This window comes from Astyanax mexicanus, chromosome 13, assembly GCF_023375975.1.
Source record: "Astyanax mexicanus isolate ESR-SI-001 chromosome 13, AstMex3_surface, whole genome shotgun sequence".
Lineage (NCBI taxonomy): Eukaryota > Metazoa > Chordata > Actinopteri > Characiformes > Acestrorhamphidae > Astyanax > Astyanax mexicanus.
Genome location: NC_064420.1, coordinates 26,747,297 through 26,767,779, shown reverse-complemented (window position 1 = coordinate 26,767,779; position 20,483 = coordinate 26,747,297). Strand labels below are relative to the sequence as shown.

General features: G+C 39.1%; 1 protein-coding gene across 1 annotated transcript in view; it reads left to right on the top strand.

Moving 5' to 3' along the window:
* The window catches only part of soga1 (suppressor of glucose, autophagy associated 1), a 102,995-nt gene that overhangs the window by 42,884 nt on the left and 39,628 nt on the right, over positions 1 to 20,483 (top strand). Inside the window, exon 4 of the mRNA XM_015607622.3 lies at positions 18,200 to 18,262. Within this exon, the coding sequence (XP_015463108.3) occupies positions 18,200 to 18,262 (63 nt within the window). The remainder of the gene's footprint in view (positions 1 to 18,199; positions 18,263 to 20,483) is intronic.

Genomic DNA, 20,483 nt, shown 5'->3' with positions numbered 1-20,483 from the left:
AGAATAGTATTTTAGCTAGCTGAGGTAGTTAGCTGGCCTACTTAGCCTAAGCATTTGTTAGTTTACCTAAAACTGTGCCTTTTTCTGTGTAAATTTCACTCACGCGACTAGCACTGTTGAGGTAATTTCATGACTAAAATAGTACTGTTGAAGTGAATTCATGACTAAAATAGCAAAATCTGTGACTAAAATAGTACAGTTGAGGTAATTGTATGACTAAAACAGCACTCTTGATGTAAATACTTGATTACAATTGCACTGTTGAGGTAAATGTGTGACTAAACTGCACTGCTGAGGTAAATATATGACTAAAATGGCACTGTTAAGGTAGTAGTATAACTAAAACAGCGCTGTTGATTAAAATATTTAAGTAAAATGACACTGCTGAGGTAAATGTATGATTAAAATGCACTGTTGAGGTAAATGTATGACTAAAACAGTACTGTTGAGGTTTACTTATGACTAAAATAGCCCTGTTTAGGTACATTTATGACTAAAGTAGCACTGTTGAGGTTAATGTATGACTAAAGCAGTACTGCTGAGGTAAATTCATGACTAAAATAGCACTGTTGAGGTAGATGTATGACTAAAATAGCACTGTTGAGGTTAATGTATGACTAAAACAGTACTGCTGGTGTAAATTCATGAGCAAAATAGCAATGTTGAGGTACATTTATGGATAAAATCGCAATGTTGAGGTAAATGTATGACTAAAATAGAACTGTTGAGGTAAATTTATGACTAAAATAGCCCTGTTGATTTTAATATTTAATTAAAATTGTGCTGCTGAGGTAAATGTATGACTAAAACAGTACCGCTGAGGTAAATTCATGACTAACATAGTACTGTTGAGGTAAATGAATGACCAAAACAGCACTGTTGAGGTTAATGTATGACTAAAACAGTACTGCTGATGTGAATTCATAACTAAAATAGCACTGTTGAGGTACATTTATAAATAAAATAGCAATACAATAGCACTATTTAGGTAGTTGTATGACTAAAACAGCACTGTTGATGTAAATATTTAATTAAAATTGTACTGCTGAGGTAAATGTATGACTAAAACAGTCCCGCTGAGGTAAATTCATGACTAAAATAGTACTGTTGAGGTAAATTTATGATTAAAGTAGCCCTGTTGTATGTATAACTAAAATAGCACCATTTTGGAAATACTAAATGTTTTGGCCAAAAATCTTTATTTTGTTCCATTTCTAGTCATTCTGTAAGATTATTTTTATATATTTTTTTTGTATGCAGAGTCTGAGACTACATGAACTCTTATCATATATGGCTGCCTCCCTCTCTGTCTTTCTCTGTCTATTCCTCTTTCTTTCTCTCCTTGTGTGCGATGTGCTGATGGTAAGTGAGGTTTCTGCCTCAGTGCTCTGCTCTCGCTTGGTGATGGAGTGAGAAGTTAGCGAAGGCCTGTCACACACTCACACACACACACACACACTTTTACACACACACACACGCACACACACACACACACACACATTCCCCCACATGAGGGAGGATGGCTATAGAAACATAGAATAATAACACTCCCATCTCCTCAGATATGATAGGGGCACTGCAGCGTACATAACTGGTCTTTCTCATCTCTCTCTCTCTCATCCTCTGTCTCGTCTCCCAAGACATGATAGCTTTTTCTGGCTCCTTCAGCTGGATAAAAGTGAAGAAAATTAGATTATAGGAGTGTGTGTATCAGATTTACCAAGCTGAATACCTCTGCAGGATTTCTGGTCAGGGTGGAGACGGTGCTTGTTGTGTCTTTTTAATCCAGACAGTCTGCGATCTTGCATCGTATTATCTTTTGTGAGGTATTTGGGTTCGCATCAAGGAATTTGACCTACTTCCATTCCTACTGCTCATTCTTTTCTATTGGACCTCTTCCAGACCTGTCCAGATTCCACGTCCAGCTCTCTTTAGCTGAATCCCAGTGTTTTTTGTTATTAATATGAATGAATGGCTGAGGAAAAAGCATGAGAGGAATTCTGTCAGAGCCTGCAGCCCAACACCTTAATAAGCATCAAGTGCTTGTCGTCGTCGTAAGCGGCGCATGCCTTCGCTGATTGAATTTTCCTGAAAAGAGGAGGGGAAAGACACAAAAGCAGCTTTATTGAGCAGCGGGGAGCTTCACTGCCTTTAGAATCTCTCCTATATACTCCATTCCTGTCAGAATCCACAGAGTCTTATGGCCTATAAAGCTGGGGAGGTGCCTGTGTCATGGGCAAGAGTACACAACATAAGTAGGCCAAGTGTAAGTGGAGGAGAGGGGGCTTCCTTCTGAGAAATTAGAAGAATCCTCCTAGAAAGAAAACTGGGGCAGATGGATCTCCACTAGTACTGGAAATGACATTTAGCAAAATACAGGCCTTACACTGTTTTTACCCCATTTTCTACACAGTTTGAAAGGCCAATTACCTGAACGCTGTTCACATGAACTCCCTTCTATCACTACCAATGTCCCTTACACCGGAATGGGTGAAGTCTAGCAAATGCTTTCTCTGATATCAGATAATTAACAGCCGACTTCTTATTAAATTGCTGCAAGTGCAGTATTACTAGGTAGCCAAAATGCATAGAGGAAAGTGCAGCAACCCAGCTCTAAAACATCAGCTAACAGAAGCCTAGGATTGATGTGGGGAGAGAGCATCACCTAGCTAAATAGCCAATTGGCAAATTAAAGCAATTTCTGCTTTCTCTCGGACTCCAGCTGCTGATGGCAATGCCTTTTTCTCCATATTGCGCACCTCTAGTTCTTAGTAAACAAAAAAATATGACAATAAAGTGCAAAGAAACTCTTGGTTATAGATGTGTCGCCACACCCGGATTCTCTGTTACACAGAGATTTATTTGTGCAAAAAAAGAAATATAAGAAATAAAGCAACATTTATAACAGAAAAAAACTTTAAAAGGGACATATTATACCTCTTTTTACACAAGTAAGAATAGGTCTATCTGCTATACAAAAAAAAAAACATGTTTATTTTTCAAGCTCTTTGCTTCTTTGCACAAAATCACTATCACATTAAGCAATCTCATTAGCTCCATTCTCCCCAGTTTTAGTCCCTTTCAAAATGAGCCGTTTAAGGGCTGTCCCTTTTATGCAGAACCTGTGATTACCACATGTTAGTGTAGCTTGTGCTATGTCGCGAAACAAGAACAAGCTAGTTCATGCTTAACTTTTCGATAGAAACACAAAACTTAGGTTTAGTAGGTACAGATGCCTCCTTCAGAAGTCTGTTGGCTAATTCTGCTGTGTACTGTTTTAGGATCTCAACCAAAATGACCAAAATGGTGTTTCTTCAACTGATCTAGTGAGAGTGGAAGTGGTGTCAGGGTGGTTCTATACACCGCTATCCAAACGGCTCATTGAATCATATGGGTTTGCATGTCTTTGCTATGTCTGAACCGTCTAATGTGTATTTGTACTCCAAGATATACAGTATGGTGGATTGTTATGGATTAATTATGTGCTATGCTATTTGTCCTGGATGTAAAGATGATTCTGCTAAATGCACAGGCATAGTTAACCCTCTGTCTTGGCCTTGTCTTGGATGCTGCTCCTAATTACAGAAGCTAATGCCATCTGAAGTGTAGTGGATGGAAACAACAATCGTGACTTATTAAGCATTTTTTCTGTCTAAATTTCGTAATAGTCCAAGACATATGCAAAACATTGGATGGAATTACGCCAAAGATTTAGATGTTCAGTTTTCTCCCTTTTCCCTCCAATAATTAATTACTGCACTTGTTGTGATTGGGTAGGAGAACTGTTCTTGTTCTGATAACAACTCTGTCTGTGCAACTGCTAGCAGTGCGCTAAATGCTGCCCATTAAGAGCACAGAGACTTAGAAACCGCCCTGGAGGATTGAGGCTTATGTGAAAGGATTAGTGTAGAGCAGATTGGGGAATGCACCTGATTCCAGCTCTGGTAATTACTTTTGTTGGCAAAAATATAATTATACTAAAGCAGACAGGTGATTTGGAGTTCATTGTCTTAATTTTAGGCCTCACTGCATTGCGCCGGTTTGTTCTTGCCTCAGAGCTTTTGGGAAACCCTGGACGAATCAGTTTTGACACACATCCTTTCCTCTGTTTATGTACGGACAATGAAGCACTACAATTCCCTGTGCTTAGGGGCCTGGAGCCACTACTGCTTTTGATTGCCTGTGCTTGGTGAGGTTAATGAGGAACATGCTGCTGATATTAGATTTGATTGGGCAACACCTGTGAGCTATTAGCATGTCGTCGCTGCTGGTGTCCCTGATGCCTGGATACGTAATTTCTGTGTTGCTGAGTTTGGAAAGATCCAACAATCAATCTTGCCCTGATTGAAATAATAGGAAAACCAAACAGAGTTCTATTATACAGAGCAGAATTTGTGTTACGGATATTTTATATTGACATGCCAAGATAAAATTGACATTATTCCTACCTTGGCTCTTGAGACTCTGGACTCACTTAAAACATTCAGCTATTTATATACTATGTATAGGCTTCATAGCCATTGGTAGGGAATTAAATGCTTAATGTGAGGGTCGTGGGTTCATGTCCCCAAATTGGGAGTGATCTGTTTGGGCAGTGTTGGCTCAGTAATTAGAGTATCAGATTATTAATGACCTGGTTGTGGGTTCGAAACTCAGGTTCCTTAAGCTGCCACTGCTGGGCCCTGGAACAAGTCCCTTAACTCTTACTGCTCCACAAGTGCTGGAGCATTGGCTGTAAAACACTCCACAATATCACTGTGTGTGAGCTCAAAAGAATATGTGAGTACATACAAAACTACTATAACATTTTGAACATCCTAGCGGACAAGTAGAGGGCTGTGTTTATACTATGTATAGTATAATTTAAAACACAGAATGCAACACACAGCAGTTTGTAATGCTGCATGCCTTGGCTGGGTTTAGATGTTATGCTAGCTAACTGTTTTTCTGAGCTGGATTATTTGCTGAGTTGATGACAGACTGAAGACTGTTTTGTTTTAATGAAAAAACAGCCCGTTTTCCATCTTTTTTTCTCATCTGATCTCTCTTTCCATCACTAGTGTCTAATTTTAAAAGATTTGCCAGATAATTAGCTGCTTCCAGGTGGAGAAGTAACATATTTAGACAACAGATGCCGCTCGCTATTCAGCCTCATCATGCAAGGGGGGAAATTGTCAAGGCTAAAGGGATTTGTTGTCAAGGCGGGCCGCCCTAGCACTGCGGGAAACCCTGCTTGGGTACCTCATCCTCTAGCTTGATGTTTTACTGCTAAAAATGCTAATGCTGGTTATGTCTTGCCTTGTGGAGTTAATGTCTTGAGGGATTAGAAAAGTTGTTGCAGCGTGATAGGGGACCTACAAAGTATAAGCTGATGGTTTTAATGGTACGGCTGATTGATGGGTGTTAATTTACTGTAAATGTGGATGCAATTGTGGATCTAATCATTATTCAAAATGACTCTAGAAACTATAATAATGAATATACATTCAGATGCAGCTTTTTCCTTTTTCTCCTTTTTCCTACAAAGGCAATCCCAATCAAAGGTTAGCCTCAGTCAAACAATGCGCTGTCTGAGAAATGTGATTGGAGGATTACAGTGAAAAGGCTGCAGCGTGTCAGCTCTACTAACTGAATACCTTGCTTGTAATGAATGTTTCATCCCGTCACACGAATGTCAGTCCTTGACATTTACACGGATGCTGAGGTGACGGCGTATAGGCTGCATTCTATGGTGCATCAGATGGACAGATGAAAGCGGGAGGTGTCCTCAGCTGTGTAATTTTTGAACCCACACACACTGACCATGTAGCAGATGCACACGGATTAACCCTTATTGCCAGCCTATTGTCCCAGCTTATAATGAGCAACGAGACACAGTGCAGTGCTTTTCACCAACCACGTCTACATTCATCACACATGTGAGGGAGGCGAGGTGCAGCAATGGAGGGACGGCATGAAAGGGGAAAAGGACATCAAACCCACCCACCCACCACTCACTCCCTCACTCACCCACTGTTCTCAGTGCGACCTTTAGTCGACCTCTGTGTTCTTCCCAGGAGGGTTACTGGTGGAGGTTGATTGAATGGTGAAAATGCCAGAGGCTTAAGTTACACCTCATGGATCTGCTGCATCTTAAAGCAACACTCAAACGTTTCTCAGTCTAATGAGCATGTACAGTATATTTACAGGATTTTTGGACATAGCCTACATAGAAAAGAAGAGACAGCATGATGGCTCATAACATAGCTTTAGTACAAACAAACCAATGGCCGCAGAAAACATGCAGAGTGCAAAGTCAGCATGATACAGTATGTAGTTCCTTCCATCCCTCATAGGTTTCAATGACAAAACAGCCCATTTTCCATCTCATGTTTCTCCATCTTCAGAAGTCTTCTCTGTGCTAATACTTCCAGAGAAATCCATTTTTAAAAACATATTCTGTGAAATTGTAAAGAAGCCCTATACAAACCCTTACAGTAGCAACAAACTAACATGCTTTTATCATAACATGCTTACATCATGTGGTTTATAATATAATACATGTATGCAGTATGTGGACATGCAATATAATGCACTCTGATGTTATTCAGTACAATTTAATGCTTTGTTATTGTAGCATCTAAAAGTCGTATCCATTTTTTTATACCGCCATGATGTGTCAAAACATTACCGTGGTATACAGCATTGCTGGCAGCTGGGATTTGGGTAAACTGCCCAAGTCCTGTGTTTATGTGGCTACAACAGCATCACAATCTGAGTTTAAACTGAAACATAATCAAATACAACATTTAGTTTATTTACAGACTAACTGAACGTCAGACACCGAAACTCCACTTATAAATGTTTAGATAAGAATGATAGAGTGACTGTACAGACAGAACACAGAAGCTCACTTGCTAAGCTAACCTCCAGTAAAGATACACAGACAGCTCAGTACAGCTGTTTTTGACTAACTGACCTGAGTTCTGAGGATAAAAAATTGTTTTGTAAGAGATTGGAGTCCTAGTTTGTAAACATTAGCTAACAGGCTAACAACTAGAAGCCTAACCTCTTAACATGCTAACCACAGGAAGGCTAACCGTGAACAAGCTAAGCACTAAAAGGCTAACAACTAGAAGGCTAAATTCTTAACATGCTAACCACAGGAAGGCTAACTGCTAGAAGGCTATCCACTAACATGTTAACCGATAACAAGCTAAGAGTTAAAAGGCTAAACGATAGAAGGTTAAAGTTTAGAAGGCTAACAGGCTAAGCATTAACAGGCTGAGCGCAAGAAGGTTAACAGCTAGAAGGCTAACCGCTAATATGGGAGATTACATCAAATTAACCAATTGATTTGGGAATTATTAAATCTTGTGAGACGTTTGAATCATCTCCCACCACAGTGACATCTGCTGGGCATTCAGGCACTTTACTTAAGTTACAAAGGATCACAAACAAATTATGAGCAAAATAAAATTATAAAATACGCAATTAATGATAACATTATTTTTAAGAATACATTTTTTTAAACAGTTACAATGCTTTGCATCTCTTTTAAAGTGTGTCAGTGTTGCCGTGTGTCATTTTTTCCACAAAATTCTGATCTCATTTCTAAGAACAGAAATTAGATTTTTTAACTCTCATTTAGAAACATTTAGGGACAAAACATTCTGATCTCAGATCAGCTGCTTTCATTTTCTTATTACTAACGAAACAACCTGTTTTAGGACAGTCTTGTGGCTTTTTAAAGTGTGATTTAAATCTCTAGTGCCGTCACTGGTAATCACAGACTGGGTGCTACAAATGCTGCACACAGAGATTAGCTTTATTTAACGAGTCTACCTCTCGTGTGTAACTCGTGCACAAAGCAGGATTTCTCTGTATCTTTCTAATTGCTTTTCACTCTCCTCACTTCATCCTCGTCAGTCCTCACCTGCTCCGCGTGTGTGTAAACCTCACGTGCACCTCAGAGTGTGCCTCTCCGGGCCTGTAGGGAGGGGCTTAGCTGCAATTAGAGAGCTTTGCTTTTCACAGCTCTAATTAAGAGTGAGGTCCAGTAACCTTGTGAAAGAGCGGTCACATTCACGAGTGGACACAAGCACGTGACGCTGTTGGCGAGAAGAGTAGCATGGTTTGGGCTGGTCTGTGTATGCGTGTGTGTTAATGGGCATAATTTCTGCTACTACACAGTGTTTTGCAGATGGTTTGAGCAGAGTATGGAAACTGGTGCCAGGGACAGAGTGCGAAATTCTGTGTGTGTGTGTGTGTGTGGATAATGTGTGTGGATAATGTGTGTGTGCATGTGTTTTATTGTCAGCATATGGGCCCTCCCTAGGGCTCCATCTCAGGTGTCATCATATGGCTTATGAAGGAGGGGGAGGGGAGGGATAAAGGAGCAGATAAGCTGCTATCTGGCCAATAAGCTGTTAGCAAATCCAGACAAACAGTCAAGCTGACCAGTAAGCATCTCATACACCACATACAATGGAAATGTAAGCTGTAGGGAAGAAAGCATACAGGCTATTAACAGTTTGTGTACAAAATATCTATAAATCACTTTCCGCTTTTGTAGTTCCCTATTTCAGTGGTTGGCCACTCTGTCCAAACACCACTTTAGCTGGCTTTAAAACGCCGCACCTGCAGCTTCCTTTTGCAGTCAGTATTCAAATGGGTCCGGAAAAAGATATGCAAATAGGCCTGTCACTATAACTTCTAATGATATATATATATAGCTCTTTAAAAAATTATAGAGACTTATTCAGTTACTGAATCTGTTTCTCTGATTTTGCTATTTATAGATATATGTTTAAATAAATTGAACATTGTTGTTTTATTCTATAAACTGTGGACAAAACTTCTCCCAAAATACAAATAAAAATATTGTCCTTTAGAGCATATATTTGCAGAAAATGTGAAATGGCTGAAATAACAAGAGTTTAGAAATCAATATTTGGTGGAACAACCCTGGTTTTTAATCACAGTTTTTATGCATCTTGGCATGTTCTCCTCCACCAGTCTTACACGCTGCTTTTGGATAACTTTATGCCTCCACTCCTGGTGCAAAAAATTACCCTATTCTTCAATGGTCAGGACTCCACAGGACCCCAGGGCAGGTATTTTTTGGGTGGTGGGTAATTCTCATCACTGCAGTGATACTGGCACAATGATAGTGCATATTGTGCTGGTACAAGTGGAGAGCACTAATCAGAGAAGCAGCCAAGAGGCCCATGGTCACTCTGGAGGAGCTGCAGAAATCTACTGTTCAGGTGGGAGAATTATAAGTTGTGCACTCTACAAATCTGGCCTAAATGCAAAGTGGTATGTGTGGTGAAAAAGTAACTCTGCTCATCACCCTGAATACACCATCCTTACTGTGAAACATGGTGGTGGCAGCATCATGCTGTGGGGATGCTTTTCTTTAGCAGGGACAGGAAAGCTGGTTTGTGGTTATAAGGTGACAAATGTAAAAAACTTTTTAAAGCCACTGTATATGATCAGTGAAGCTGAGAAAAAATGCATAGTGAGTTAATGAAACAACAATGTTGTGCTTGACTGGTGTACTTTATAGTGCCTGTATGCAAATGATTAAAAGTCGTGTGTATAAATGAGAGAGGCAATTGTCTATAGCAGATTTGTCCGTTCGTTCGCTGCTAGAAGAACTGCCTCGCGTCAAGAGGATTTCAAGGGTTGCCATTTCCTGTTGTTTTCCCCTCAGCCCACCCTCGTCATTCATCAATTTGTTCCGTCTGCCTCTACCGGATGGCCGGGTGCTTGTGCCGTCGCCATGGGAACTTATTATGGTCTGTCGCGCTCGCTCATGTCCGTGTCGAGTGTGAGAAATCAAAAATTCACACAGCTTCAAAAAAAATGGTTCCTCGCCTGCAGCCCGTCTGCTGAGCTTTGTTCGGTTTGCCATTGTGTGAAAAAACACTTTGCTCCCAGTTCTTTTCCCCGGCTGCAGATCCTGCTCCCACTAAAGCCGGTAGATTGGCCTCGAACTGTCAGGGCGGCCTCAGGTCTTTCTCGGGCTGTGACTCTGCAGGCTCGCTCTTCACTCACTGAGAGGGTGAGATTACAATGCTACTGCCAACACAGAGAGAAAGATAGACCGAGAGAAAGAGAGAGGGAAAGAGAAGGAGAGAAAGAGGGGTCTGCCTAAGGATGTCATATCTACAGATCTGGCATGGGCAGCTAAAAACCTTCGCAAAAATCCATACAAATCGCGGTGGTGGCTAAAAAAGACCATACACACATACAGCTGTGGAAATAAGAAATAAGAGACCACTAAATAGAGATGTTTTTCCTTGATTTTATCAAATTGAAAACCTCTGGAATATAATTAATAGAAATATGGATGATCACAAGCCATCAAACCAAGCTGAACTGCCTGAATTTTTGCACCAGGAGTGGCATAAAGTTATCCAAAAGCTGTGTAAGACTGGTGGAGGAGAACATGCCAAGATGCATGAAAACTGTGATTAAAAACCAGGGTTAATCCACCAAAAAAATGATCTAAATGACAATAATAAAGAAAGTAATTTGGAAGAAATATTGTCCGTAGTTTAATAAAACAACAGTGTTCATTTTACTCAAATATATACCTATAAATAGTACAATCAGAGAAACTAATTCAGAAACTAAAGTGGTCTCTTCATTTTTTGCAGCGCTGTATATTAGACAGTTTATTATGTCATGCTATGGGTTGATTGTCCAATCCTATAGGGCTTGTATTGTATTTTATTGAAAGGTGCAGCTTTTTTTTAGTTTTTTATTGAAAGCAGTTGGGGGGTAAACTCTAAAGTCTGTTTTTGAAAATGTTGAAAAGTTAAAATAGTGTAAAATTACCTGAATGTTGTAATACATCAGTTCAAGGACACCTTGTGCTGATCGACATCACTCTTTGGAGTGATGAGGGGAAAGAGCAACATCTACCTACCCAGAGAGAGCAAGATCAATTGTGCTCGCTCGGGGCTCCGGCAGCTGATGGCAAGCCACATGAACTGGATTCGAACCAGTGATCTAATAATCATAGTGACAGCGCTTAGCCTGCTAAACCCTTTGGAGCACGTGCATCTATTTTTTCTCAAGAGACTGAAGCCTGGAAATGTACAAAATCATACACACACTTCCTGTATACTCACAAACAGTTTTCACACTCCACTACCTGCTTTTATTAGTGTCTTATAAATTAATTAATGCAAACAGAATGAATGTTGTTGTTTATTTTGGCTCGCACGCCTCCCTTTACCCGCTGTCTCTTTTTCTTAGGAAACCCTCACACACACACACACACACACTCGAACGTAAACAGACAGGCTAGTCTAATAAGCATGCTAGTCCTCCTCTGCCTCTCCCTGCTGCTGTCAGCCAGACGAGAAGCAGCAGCATGTGAGATGAACACACTGTATCTGCGAGAACTGCAGCCATTGTTCCGCCCTGTAAACAAAATCAGACAAAGAGACATTGTTTTTATTAGTTTCTGTGGGGAAAGACTGAAATATCTGCTCATCATACTGCAAAAGAGAGTAGTTCCTATCTTTAGTTCTGACTTCTGTATTTATTACAGCGCAGAGTCTGGAAAGCTTCATATAACTGGGCAGATGATGGCACACATCAGATAAACCTGAAATTTTGGTCGGCACAACATTGGCTGCTACAATAAAACATTTATTACTGCAGCAAGTGAACAGTCAGTTCTTGTAGTTGATGTCTTAAAATCAGGAAAAATGGTCAAACCTAAAAATCTTAGCTACTTTGTATATTATTCTCATGAGTTTAGTTCATTCTTATACCCAATAATGCCAGATAATGCCAGAACTCTATTAGAGTAGCTCCTGGACTACTGCAGATTACACCGCAGGGGTAATTGATGGATAGCTCCTAGGGATGCACCAGATGCCTTGCAACCAAAATGATCCTGCAGAAAATGGCAAAAAAAGCACCACTGAGGTACATTTATGATTGGAAAAGCACTGGTGAGCTACATTTATGATTACAGTAGTACTACTGAGGTGCATAGCACTATAGCACCATTGAGCTAATGTTATGATTATAGCAGCACAACAAAGTACATTTATGGTGAGAATAGCATTAATGAGGCACATTTATAACTGGAATAGCACTACTGAGGTACATTTCTGATTAGAATAGCAGTATTGAGATTTAGGATTAGAATAGCTATTCTAGTGATTCTAGAATTAGAATCACTACTGAGATACATGTATGATTAAAATCGCAATACTGCAGTTCATTTTGAATTAGAATAGCACTACTGAGGTACATGTGTGATTAGAATAGCATTACAGAGGTACTTTTATGATTAGAATAGTATTATTGAGATTTATGGCGTTGAGATTAGAATTGCACTATTATGTGTCAGAATAATCAGAATACTGAAGTACATGTATGATTAAAATTGTAATACTGAGGCACATCCATGATTAGAACATTTACATTTATCATTAAAATAACACTAGTGGGGTACATATATGATTAGAATAGCTGTATTGAGATTTAGGATTAGAATAGCTATTCTAGAATTAGAATCACTACTGAGATACATGTATGATTAAAATCGCAATACTGCAGTACATTTTGAATTAAAATAGCACTACTGAGGTACATTTATGATTAGAATAGCATTATTGAGGTTTATGAAATTGAGATTAGAATCGCACCATTGAGATACATGTGTGATTAAAATCAGAATACTTAAGTACATTTATGATTAAAATTGTAATACTAAGGCACATGTATGATTAGATTAGTACTGCTGAGGTACATTCATAATTAGAATAGCACTAGTGGGGTACATATATGATTAAAATCGCAAAACTGAGGTACATTTAATGATAAGAATAGCACTACAGGTTTGATTTGAACAGCACTAACTACTGTACGTGTATGATTAAAATCGCAATGCCGAGATACATCTATGAGGTATAGCACTGCTGAGGTATGAGGTATAGCACTGCTTACTGCTGTAAATGTATGATTAGAATAGCACAAAAATGCATTGAGACTAATAGCAAAGTTACAAAAAACCCACAAAAATGGATTCTGTATTAAATATTTGACCTTCTCTAAGAAATTGTTCATCTCTAATAGCTATATTTTTTATTTTTACTGAAACGTGACTGAAATGAAACTCTCAGAAGTCAAAATCTGAAGTGCTAGTTAGCTCCAAAGAGCGTTTAGACGGAGTAAGCGTTGCACAACCAAGCTTACTCATTCCTTGTGCTGGGTTTGTATGCGCGTTCTGATAACACGGCCTGTCAGTGCAACTGTGCTGTTCTGAAGAAGAACCAGAATGGACATGCGGTGTCTATTGTGCTGGCCAAGCCCTGCTTATGCAACAGCCATGGATCATTACTGCACTCATTCCTTTTGTTCTTTGTGACTGAGTGTGTTCATTGGAGCATGAGGCAAAAACGCTGCCTCTCATGCTCACTCTCTCTCTCTCACCCACACACACACACACACACAAACACACACACACGCTGTCAACTTGGTTATTTCATAATTCATTCAAATGATCAGGTAACAGGACTAGAGCGAGGAGGAGAAGCTGCGACAGAATGAAAGACAGCGTAACACATCCAGTTTTCCTGACTAATGGTAGAGCTGGCTATACTTCTTCAGTGCTGTATTTTGGAGCAGAATATAATTTGTTCTATATAAGCCCTTTTGTTTCGGATGTCACACTTGAGATTACAATAGCACTGCTAGGGCACATTTATGATTCGAATAGCACTACTGAGGTATTTATATGACTGGAATGGCACTACTGAACTACAGTTATGATCACAGTAGCACAACAAAGTACATTTATGGTTAGAATAGCATTAGGAGGCACATTTGTAACTGGAAAAGCACTACTGATGTACATTTCTGATTAGAGAAGCAGTATTGAGATTTAGGATCTACTACTGAGATTCACGTATGATAAAATCTGCAATACTGAAGGACATGAATTAGAATAGCACTTCTGAGGTACATTTATGATTAGAATAGCATTACAGAGGTACTTTTATGATTTAGAATAGCATTTTTGAGATTTTGGAAATCTCAAAAATATGATTTGTTCTATATAAGCCCTTTATTTCTGATGATTTCAAACGCCTCTTTCCAGCATAGACAGCCTCATTTCATCAGCCCATTGATGCAAGTGCAAGCACAGGGTAGAGCCAAACAAATAGATGCCAGTGTGCGCTCCCACTCATGTTCCTCTCAGTGTGTGCGCCGATTGTCTCAGGTTTCGGCACACTCATTAAATTTCATGGTGATGAAACCCGGACAGAGGATGGGCAGCAGTGTGGGAATCGGATGACAAAGCAAAATGCATAGGCTGCGACAGGGACCAACACGAGGGTATAGGAACAAAGCAAGGTCAAGCTTGATTTATGTAGTGAGTATACAACACAAACAAATGCTGTATGTGTGCCTACAGTAATTTGAATAATATATAGCAGTGTTCAGCACATAGTGTTTTTTTACACTTGAAGCCAGAAGTGTGTTTTTGTGTGAGAAACGAGGGATGAAAAAATTACAAATAGATTGCTGTGAATTAGACGTTGATGACTTGCCCACAAAATAACAAAAAGCTGCAGTTTGGAGTCTATATGAGTAAAGACGAATGGGAGAACATAAAAAAATGAGGGATGAATAGAAAATAACAAATAAAAAAGTTTGAGTTCGCGAAGAATTTAGGTGAATGTGTTCTCTTTGCAGAGTACAATAGATAGTAGTGCACTTTTATAAGGAGATATGGAACTAAAATAGTTTCACAATATTTCATGGTATTTTTGCGATAACAATACTCCTGCTGATATGACAAAACACTGAATAAAAATATATATATATATATATATATATATTTCAAGAATACACTACTGCAGCAAAATGAGAATTTAATTGTATTATTGCATACGATATGATAAATAAGATACAAATGTTTTATCAGATTTGTAACAGAAGTCAATGATCCAGAATGTCATGATACTAATTATGCTCTTTAAATATCTCCATATATCCAAGATTGAAGTAAAATAAATGATACTGGACAGATATAATCTGTCTTTAGTAGATATAAAATGGGAAATAAGAACAGTGTGAATTTTTCTTTTGCTAAAACCAACAAAACAGTACTACCCTGATGTGATAATTAGGGGTGGGTGATATGGCACACGATATTTCAGGGTATAATATTGTTCTCGATATTCAAAAATGTTGGCGATACTTTTGTGTACAATATATGGCACACCCCTAGCTCCCCATTCATTGTTCATGTAAATAAAAGACTAAATTTAGCCAGGTTTATATGGAACAAATTGGAACAAACAATATAAACCAATCTAATCAAAAATGGCATTGATATCTCAAAAAATATGAGATCTGTGGGAAATCTTGCAGAAAAATGAATAGAAGAAGTAGATAATATGGATAGTTTATCAGTATATTTGTTATAGTCCTCATAGATATAAAAAACAGGCATTCTTTGTTTAATTGACTGCATTTGATATAAATTTTCAAGTGACCAAAAATGTGTACATTTATTTTAAAGGCTGAACTTCAGCTTTAATTATTGTAGCTAATGGGGCTCCCCATTCAACAGAGGCTCAGCTCAGTACACTGGTCGATTCCGTCATTAGTACGTGTTGTTGGTAATGGACAAGTAACTCCCAATTACTGTGTGTGCTGACACAAACAGCTATTATGTGTGAATAACTCTCTTGTAAGTGTGTGAGTGTGTGTACGTGACCTGGTGCAGGGGGTTCTAGAACTAGCCAGTAGCCAGTGGCAGAAGGCATGGCATTAAATCTTAAGGCTAATGGAGCGGGGAAACACAAGCGGGAGAGAGAGTGAAAGTGAAAAAGTGGATGAGTGCAGCATTTGCAAGCTCTTTTCCTCGTGCAACATGTGCGTATAAGAGGCCTATGGGAGTTTAGCGGTGTGGCTAATGACGTTAGCCGCCTGTAATCTCATTAGCCCCAAGCCTCTTTACCGTAGATACTCTGCAGACGCTACACACCCACAGCACGAAGATACACAGCCCGCCAGGTCGATACTGCTGTTACTGTCATGTGAAGCCCTATTGATTTTAATAGTGAGGTTTACAGCCGTTTACACTCGCTTTGCTAGCAGCTCAACTCTATCCACACTGTCAGCAAACAGAAATTGGGGTGGGAATTGGATTTGATGCTTCAGTTCATCCTCTGAGCCCACTGCTTTGTATCCAATTCAAATCCCAGTACATGTATAATTAGAATAGCATTTCGGAGGTACGTTTATGATGAGAATAGCACTACTGAGGTACACTTATGATTAGAACAGCACTACTACTGTACATGTATGATTAAAATGGCAATGACAAGGTACGTCTTTAATTAGACTCACATTACTGAGGTACATAGAGATTAAAATCGCAATGACGAGGTACATCTTTGATTAGACTCAAATTACTGAGGCACATTGAGATTAGAATAGCACTACTGAGGTTCATGTATGATTAGAATGGCATTACTGAGGTACACCTATGATTAAAATAGCACTACTGAGGTACATTTATGATTAGAAGAGCATTACTGAGGTAGATCTATGATTTAGAATAGCACTACCGAGGTACATTTATGATTAGAAAAGCTTTACTGAGATAAATCTATGATTGGAATAGCACTACAAAGGTACATCTATGATTAAAATAGCTTTTATGTGATACATCTATGATTAGAACAGCACTACTACTGTACAGGTATGATTCAAATCGCAATGACAAGGTACATCTATGTACCTGCGAAAAACTGTGTTCTGTATTTAATATTTGGCCCTGTAATCTTGTTAGCCCTAAGCCTCTTTACCATATACTCTGCAGATGCTACACACCCACAGCACCAAGAATGGTTAAGAGCCGTTTACACTCGCTTTGCTAGCAGCTAAACTCTATCTACACTGTCAGGAAATAGAAATTGGGGTGGGAATTGGATTTGATGCTTCAGTTCAGCCTCTGAGCCCACCGCTTCAAATCCAATTCAAATCCCACCCAGATATTTCACTCGGTTTGTCCTTTACATTAAAGATAATGAACAGCAGAGTAAAGGAAGTCCAACCGGTTAGCGTTAGCTGTTAGCGATACCACAGTGGCCAGAAAATCTTATTTGTTTTTGTCTGGACTGAGTTGTAATACAACAACAGTGTGTACTATATCTCCCTCTTTCTCTCCCTCCCTCCCTCTCTCTCTCTCTCTCTCTCTCTGTCTGTCTTTCTGCAGTGTAGCAGGCTTAGTTTCTATGGAAACTGCAGACCTAGCCTTTACACTGCAGTAAGCTCAAGTGTGACTCTCATCCCAAATATGATTTGGATATCATCACAATGCACACAATGAGGGACAGAAAGCAAAAGCATTGTAAAATTATTATTTTACATAATTTTTTATAAATCCTTAACCCTTTAGTGTACCATGGGTGAAGATGTGAATGGGAGAAAATTTAAATAATGAGGGATGAAAAGAAAACAACAAATAAATAAGAGTGTGTAAAAATGACTGTGAACATGTATCATAAAATTCAAATACTGACTCTTAATAAATAAAATCATCTGCCAGATGCACATTATGTATAAAAAAATTAATAAAAAAATATAAAACACAGAGAAGTTTTTTTTTTTTTTTGAGGGAGCGTGGTTATATGCATTTATAATACAAATGCATTACAGTACTACTACAACTCCAAAATAAAAAAAATAATAATTAATCTGTAACACAAAGCTTACAAGCTTAGAAAACATATTAAAAACTAAGAAAAAAATGTTAAATAAAGTGTATTAGAGTGTGCAGCAGTATCTAAATAAAATACATATTTGTGAATATGTGCCCTTTATGCTTTTCAAATCACTGAATGCACTGAATTACTGTAATTCTGAAAGCGCTGAAGAGAAATTAAAGGATAATTGCAGGCTGATTTTGTTTAAAACATGTTTTTGGCGCTCCTAGGGCAATTTTCTTTCACCCATAATTCACACCCCTTCCTCTCTCCGTCTCTTTGTTTACATTTCTTAAGCTCGGCCAACTGTACATCTGCTCCACTATCACCGGCGCTGTGGTGACAAGTGCTCGGGGTGGTGTGGACGGAGGAGGGGGCGGGGGGCTTTTAGCAGTTTTTATATTGCACGTTTTTAACAGCTTTTAATTAATTTCCCCTGCTTTTGTGTGTCCTTTCTGTAGAACTCCCTAAAGAAACGAGGAGCTCGGCCAAACAACAAACCCGACAAGAAGGCGTCACCTCAGGTAGAGTACACACACACACAATCACAATCACATCTGATATCGCAATTAACGTGTGGTCCCCTATTTTCGACTGCCCCATATTAAACAAAACTCTTAATAAAAAAAAAAAAATTAAAAACATTTTCAATCAAACAAGCACTGGATGTTTGGACGGTCTTAAAAACTTCTTTTTATTTGGGTAGGTAAGGTGCTCTTATTTGTTTACAGTAAGCTTAGATTTCTAATATTTTGACTGAAATGGCCGGAAATAGAGGCCACTTCCCTACAGGGTACCGTATTTCTTGCACTATAAAGTGCACTTTAAATCATTTAATTTTCCCAAAAATTATCAGTATGCCTTTTAATCCGGTATGCCTTATGTATGAATTTTACCAGGTTATAAGGAGCAGTAAAGCCACTCAACGCTGAAGTACAGCGTTTACAGGAGTTTCAGTTTAGTTTTTTAGCACCGAGACTCGAGACTGAAGCAGTATTAGCATTATCTGCTAACTGTGCTAAGCTCTAGCTCCTTTCACTGTTCAGAGGTGAGTGTTATCGGCCTGTAGTCTGCTGCTAACCTTGCCTGGCACTGCTCGAGCAGCATTAGCATTACCCGCTAACCACGCTAAGCGCTTGTTAGCTCTTTTGCTGCTCAAAGGCAAGTATTTCAGAATGTATTCTGCGTGTTTACCGTGTTAAAACTAGCTAAGTGGGACAAACCGCTAGCTAATATCACCCTGGCTTACCTTGGGTTACACTCAGGGTTCCTAAGTGTAGCTCTGCCGGCGGTATTTACTAGCGCTAACTGTGGCTAGCCTCAGTGGAAATATGAGTTTACTGTAAATAAACAGAAGAGCTTTACTCACCCAAATAAACCGTTTTCAGAAGAAACATCTGTGTAGATTAACATCCAGCGCTCGTTTGACTTTAAAAGATTTTTTTTTGTTTCATATATGATTAGTTTTGTTTACGTAATTTAGCTTAGCTTTACAGGTCTCTCCTCCCAGCAGTGAGAACTGCTGAATTAGAAGGAAAACATGGCGATGCCTCTGTTTCTATCTAGTGTTGTTTAAAATGTGCCTTGAAATCCGGTGTCCCTAATGTATGAAAATAGATCAGAAAATAGATGTTTATTAATAATGCACCTTATAATCCAGTGCTTCTTATATAATATAATTCCTGATTATTAGTGAAGTGGGCTTGGAACATACACCAATCAAGCATAACATTATGATTATAAACTAATTTACTTATTACTGATTTTAAACCTGCTAAAAATAACTGCACCAAGAGTAAAAACAAACCAAATAGTGCTGGTGTGAAAAAATGCCCTAACACACCACCACCATGTGCTCAGGGTCACTGTAGTGCTGAGAATGATCCACCATAATATTCAAATAATAAAGCTGCTCTGTGGTGGTCTATCCTGTGGGGTCCTGACCATTAAAGAACAGGGTAAAAGCAGGATAATAATAAAGTACGCAGAGAAACAAATATAGGACTAGAGTTGCACGGTGTACCGAAGGTTCGATTCTTTTTCGATACTACGTCATCACAAACGATTCGGTTCTTTAGCGTTCGATGCTTTCGATACTGTATAGCCCAGTCACTAGCTTCAAATGAGTCAAATTAGTAGGCGCGATTTGATTCAGTTCATAAGAAAACTGATTCACACCGCAGCAGTCGGTGTGGCAGGATTCAGATAAACTTAGTGTTCTGAACAAATGAATCGATTCACGCGCAAGCCAGCAGAGCAGCAGCGAGTGTAGAATGGCGACGGCTAAAATAACAGATGTCTCTCGTCCGCGACTTGTGGACAAAACGGGCGCGAGGAGTGAAGTGTGGGAAAATAGTCTGAGATGTAGGCATCTGTTTTTTATTTATATTTTTATTTTTAAATAAAATAACGAAAATAACGAAAACTGAAAGTGAAACTAAACTACTTTATTTATTAGCGCTGTTTTCACTCCCGCAGTTGTACAGCGGGGGGTGTTGTGCCGATTCTGTCCGCGAAGCGGGAGTCGGATTCAGTAGCGGATTCGGCACAAGCGCGGCAGCACCTCGCGCTCCGCGGTGTTAGTTGTAAGCGCTCGCGCTAGCCGCAAAATACGACAGAAAACACTGAGGGAGCTGCAGACTTATGTGTGGGACTAGAATATGAGCACGAGGAGATAAAAGAGAACCTTTACCTGTGAGTAGCTCACATCAGAACACGCAAATCTCTCTCTCTCACTCTCGCTGT